General features: G+C 33.6%; 2 protein-coding genes across 2 annotated transcripts; one reads left to right on the top strand and one right to left on the bottom strand.

The window, feature by feature from the left end:
- The first annotated feature begins 2617 nt into the window (after positions 1-2617).
- On the top strand, positions 2618-3991 carry LOC105214601 (uncharacterized). The gene is made up of 3 exons (XM_054229123.1): positions 2618-2639; positions 3508-3770; positions 3839-3991. The coding sequence occupies exons 1-3, from the start codon at positions 2618-2620 to the stop codon at positions 3989-3991; spliced, it is 438 nt and encodes a 145-aa protein (XP_054085098.1).
- Positions 3992-5461: 1470 nt separating this feature from the next.
- On the bottom strand, positions 5462-5931 carry LOC105214602 (uncharacterized). Its single transcript, XM_011188125.3, has 3 exons — positions 5905-5931; positions 5669-5836; positions 5462-5611 (listed from the first exon to the last, which is right to left on the bottom strand). Exons 1-3 carry the CDS (start codon positions 5929-5931, stop codon positions 5462-5464), a joined length of 345 nt encoding a protein of 114 aa, XP_011186427.1.
- Positions 5932-6000: the final 69 nt, after the last annotated feature.

Genomic DNA, 6000 nt, shown 5'->3' with positions numbered 1-6000 from the left:
CAGCTGATTTTACATTCAACTTAACTCTAAATCCGTTTATGCACCCGAGTTAAAACGTCTACATAGGAAAAAAAATGTGTATATTCTGTCGGAGTAGATCATTTAACTCGTGGTGAAAAAGTTTTTATGCATGTGGATTGAACTTACCGGTGTATAAACTAACCGAGTAGAAATGAAGCATAAACGTTGTAATAGCTAATTATAGGATTTTCAAAAATGCGATGGGCTTAATAACTTATAAATCGGTTAAAGAATTACCTCAACCCTTATATCTATATATGTATGATGATTTTCGTTATTCTATTGGACTTTATGCCGAATATATGGGTCAAATTATTTGTTATTTTAATAAAACTATATCAATAAATTCCGCTCCAAATATGAGAAGAATATAGTCATGACCGGTTGAGGTTGCGAATAGAGTTTCAGTTCGCATTGGTGAATTTGTAGATGAACGGGGTAGTTCTAAACAAATCTCGAAACATTGAAATGTTCGGCAGCACCCACATTTAGCCCTTCCTTACTTGTTTAAAATTAGTTAATATAGTTAATATATTTTACTATCAAAATAAGTGATCAAATGAATTTTCCATATCAATTATACTATCCAATTACATCATTTAAATATGCATTAAAAGTGTTCATGTCAAAAATTAAAACATAACACGATACGCTGCAGGATTGTTGAAGTTTCGAAGAGACGTTTAGTTGAATTTTGATCTAACAAAATGAAGTTGGGAACCACTCTAGCAGTTATTACCGGATTCTATATCCTCATTCAATTATCAACGATTATCGCATATATAAAGTTTACGAATTTGAAGTGTGTGTCTTACGACAAAAGCTTCCTGGAATTCCGAGAATGCAAGCTTAAAGCTTTGTCTCGCAATACAGTTGCGCTTTCCATACACATACATTTTTTCCAATTGCCCGTGAATAATCTTACAGTTAATTTGGATGTTTATAAAAAAGCGAATGGCTTTCGTCCTTTCATGTTTAATATAACTGCGAATTTTTGTCAGTTTTATAAAAACAAAAAGCGAATACCATTTGCCAAGTTGGTAATGGATGTGGTGGAATTAAACTCAAATCTGAACCACTCTTGTCCGTTCAATGTAAGATTTCATGTAATCAAATTTTTAAATGCTTTGTTTACAATAAATTACTACTTTTGCAGCATGACTGGATCTTCAAGGATATGGTGCTCAAGACTAAACATCTTCAATCACTACCCATTCCAACTGGTGAATATCTTCTTCGTATTACGATGGGATTCTACAATATTTGGAAATATAGGACCGATATATATATACAAATATTAGAGGAATGAAATTATTCAAAATTATTTGAAAATATGAAGTTCTAAGAACCGTGTTGTGAGATAAAACTCTTTAGCTGAGAGAATAGTTATCAATGCAGTCATTTACTCCAATATAGATTTTTTCCCTATCGCCATAGATGCAATTTTTTCATGTTTTTAATTCACTTGTTATATAATAGTTTTGTCCATATAATGCTTATATGTAACACCTACATATAAGTAGACGTGTTACTTACGACGTCCTTCCGTTTGCCCCTGAAAGAAATATCGTGAGTAAAAATGTTTACACATTGATAAAACAAAAAGCCAGCACAAAGATAGAAAGTAGGCGCAACAAAGTTGCTAAAGAGAGTGTTATAGTTTTGTTCACATTACGGTTGTTTGTGTCACCAAGAAATAAAAGAGTTAAATATGGGGTTATTTATAAATGATCAGGAAGACGAGTGGATGGACCGTGCAAGCGATAACTTGAGTAAAAATTGAGATATCTTAATCAAACCTCAAACACATGTTCCTCGGGACCATGAGAGGGTTGCTTTCGAAAATGTGCAAACTCGGACCATTACCACGCCCACAAAATGGCGAAAACCAAAAACACATAAAGGGTCATAACTAAGCCATAAATAAAGTTATAATTGTAAAATTTGGAATAAAGGATCACACTAGGAAGGAGCATATTTGGATGTAAATTTTTGGGGAAGTGGACGTGGCTCCGCCCTCAAATCGGTTATTTGTTTATATCTCGCAAACCAATGAAGCTATATAAACCAAACTTTATGCAGTCGATTCCCTTACGTAGCCCACCACACACCTTGAAAGTAGTTGAAATCGGTTAAATAAAAACGCCCACCTTCCATACAAAAGTTAGGATGAAAATTATTAAAAGTGAGTTAACTCACTAACGAAAAATGACAGAAACACAAAACTTTACAGAAGAATTAGCAGAGAGAAGCTGAACTCAGATTTTTTTACAAAATGGAAAAAGGCCGTGGCATCGCCCACTTATGGGTTAAAAACCAGGAACCAGGAACTACTTGACAGATTTCAATGAAATTCGGTATATAATATTTTCTTGACACCCTGATAACACGGATAAAAAATGGGCGAAATCGGTTCACAACCACGACTACTTTCCTTATAACTCAATTTTGAATTCCATCTGATTCCTTCACCTTATCATGTATACATAAGGAACCAATGAAGATAGCGGAATAAAACTTTACACAAATAGTGTATATCACCTCTGGTTTCATTTCGAAATCGGACTATAACTTTTCAAGGCCCCAGATATCGAACATGTTGAACTCACCGCCTAAGGGTAGGTTAGGTTAGGGTAAATCTCCTACATAATTTAATGTAATTCAGAGGAACTTGTTTTCTTCTAATAGTGTGTCTCTGTTCCAAAAATTATTATAATCGGGTCATAACATCTCCTAGCTCCCATATACCTAATTATAAGTTTTTCAAAAATACGGTTTGCTTTATTCCGCATATAAGTATGTGTGTATTGGTTAATATGTGAGATATCTAAGCAAAATTGGTCTTGGTTATATAACTATATATGACGATTTTCGTTATTATATTAAACTTTATGCCGAATTTATGGGTAAATTTGTGTAAATTGTTACATCCGAGCTTAGCCCTTCCTTACTTGTTATATAATATCTTGCAAACCTCCAAATTTTTATAAACCAAACTCTCAGAGTTGGTTCTCAACCGCGCCAACTCTCTATATATCAGAATTTTGAAATATATATGTTTCATTCTTTTTACATAATACAAATTTGGCACCATTGTCGATATCGGAACAAATCTTTGCACAAATACTTTATATTTAGTGTGGCATATTTATAATTGATTAATATTAGAAGTACTTTTTCACATGACTAAATTTTCTTATCAAAATAAGTGATCAAATGAATCTTGCATATGAATTATAATATGCAATTACATCATTTAAGTATGTATTAAAAGCAATCATGTCAAAAATCAATTGTGAACACGATACTCTGCAGGAATTTTGAAGCGAAAGAATCGTTTAGTTGAGTTATACGCTTACAAAATGAAGTTGAGAACCTCTCTTGTAGTTATTACTGGATTCTATATCCTCATTCAATTGTCAACGATTATCGCATATATAAAATTTACAAATTTGAATTGTGTGAACTACGATAAACCTTTCGCAGATTTCCGACAATGCAGTCTTAAAGCTTTGTCTCGCAACACTGTTTCACTTTCCTTACATGTTCAACTTTTCCAAGTGCCAGTGAATAATGTCACCGTTAACCTGGATGTTTATAGAAAGGCGAATGGTTATCGCCCCTTCATGTTTAACATAACCGTGGACTTTTGTAGTTTTCTGAAAAATAAAAAACGTGTACCTTTTGGCAAATTGTTGATGGACACCATAGAGATCTATTCAAACATCAATCACACTTGCCCATTCGACGTAAGTGCTGTGCTATAAAAATGTAAAAAAAATAATTCTAATGCTATTTTTGTAAATATAAATTCCAGCATGATATTATTGTCAAGGATATGGTTTTGAAAACTGAGCAAATGCAATTACTTCCTGTGCCGACGGGTGATTACTTGCTCAAAATTTCCGTTGCAGCCTACAACGACTATAAGGCCACAGTTAAGGCTTATATACAAGTAGTGGAGAATTAGACGGCATTCAAACCAAAAAAAAAAATGTATCAAGCTTAATGAAATAAAAATAAGATACATAAAAACGATTATTAAAGTGAAATTTTATTTTAAATGACTAATCCTTATGTAATTAACCATAATCTAAGGATCTTATTACCTTTCATATGTTATACTCATTTCTCGAAACATTTCACATTTAATTCCAAATTAGAGAAAAAGAACTAGCGGATCAATGGCAATATTTACCATAATATATAAAACTTTAAAAAAGAATTTATTTAATTGAGGAATTATCAAAACTGTTTTTATTTTTTTAATTACTGCACTGCCAAAAGACGTCATCATTCTCACCAACACTAACACAAACTCTTGCACCAAAACTGATTCCACAGCGTTCATCACTTCCCCAATTCTGAAGTCAATCACGAAGTCACGAAGTGATCAACCCATTCTCCTAGTGTATGTGTATTGATCAACTAAGTGTACCACTTCTTGTACATGGTAGTGTATATACGAGTATGTACGAGTTCCCCAGTCTAGAGTGAGAGAGAAGTGAAGAGCATCGCTAGGTTTCACAAAGATCATTACCATTAACTAACAGTGGCGAGTCTTGAATTTTTCAACAAGTTCCAATCGCTATCGTATTTCTCTAAAATGCTTGCGGATCATATATGTAAGTCCGTCGTTAAGGAAAATATCCTGTGCAACGTGGGTGCCACGAAAGCTCTCAATAGAACGACTCGAAACTTATGTCAGAAATGCATGTTTGCTTTCAACGCCCTTACGGGTTTTTACTGTTCTCATCTCTAATAGAAGGGAAAGAAATATAGCGGTAATGAAGAGATAAACGCCGACTCTGAGATCTATGAATCAAACGGTTCATGAATCGGAGTTTCTGGTATCCGCTTGTAGGCAACATACCGGACATTTCTTTAGAAGATTCCATCAGTTTTTTACTATTTGGAGAATGTCTTCCAAAACTTGCTTAATAGTGATAAAACCATATAAAAGCATATTTTTAGCATGACATCGGGCAGTGTCCGATAACCTTTTTAAAGTCGGAATTTTTGCTTTTGTAAGAAGACCCCATCGATAGGTAGAAACCGACAAAAATGTCTAGAGGAATTCAACGAAATCGAAGAAAAGTAATACTTTGTACAGCAGTCTACAGGTCACTTGTGATACGAAATGAATAATGAATGTGCAAGACAGAGAATAATTGGTCTACATCCTCGTACATAAGACCTCCTCGTTCTGCTAAAACTTTTTTCAGAAGTAGCCTTTATTCAGGATTACCCTTCAATTTTTATGATAAATGGTTACGATTGTGGAAGTAAACTTTCTCGATTTGATGAATTAAACTAAACAGTTCGAAACGAAATTTAGTCAATTTGCTTGTATTATTTATATTTGTATATTGAAACACTAATTATTCGCGTAAGTGCAGAGCGTATTGAAATATATGAGATTTATATATATATCTCAGCTTCAATCGACTATCTGTGCAAATGCCTTCACATCAACGAGCCAAGTATTGTATATAGCGAAGCCCAACTGCACCATATAATCGCCTTTGGGATATGGCAACAGTCTCAATACTTCATCCGGCATAACGAAGTTTTTCAGTATAATATCATGCTGCAAGTAAAATTCATCCATTATCTAACTTGAAAAAATTATTAACAGTTAACCTACATCATATGGACAGGTATGATTCAGATTACTATTCCGCTCCAAATATCTGAAGAATATAGCCATGACTGGTTGACGTTGCGGATAGCGTTTCAGTTCGCAAAAGTCCATATTGAATTTGTAATTGAACGGAGTGTAACCATTTGTTTTGCGGAATAGCTCAGCTCTTACCTGAAATGCGAAAAAATTTATTGTTAAAACATACTTCAAGAACCACATGAAGTATGCCATATACAAACTGTTATATTGTCAATTGATTTCGTCATTTTCCCGTAAATATTCACTTCACTATATCCACGTTTTTGTAGCTTGATTTGGCATTGTTGAAAACGAAA

Source organism: Zeugodacus cucurbitae, chromosome 4, assembly GCF_028554725.1.
Source record: "Zeugodacus cucurbitae isolate PBARC_wt_2022May chromosome 4, idZeuCucr1.2, whole genome shotgun sequence".
Lineage (NCBI taxonomy): Eukaryota > Metazoa > Arthropoda > Insecta > Diptera > Tephritidae > Zeugodacus > Zeugodacus cucurbitae.
The sequence above is the reverse complement of the archived record's forward strand: the minus strand, read 5'-3'. Positions and strand labels throughout refer to the sequence as shown.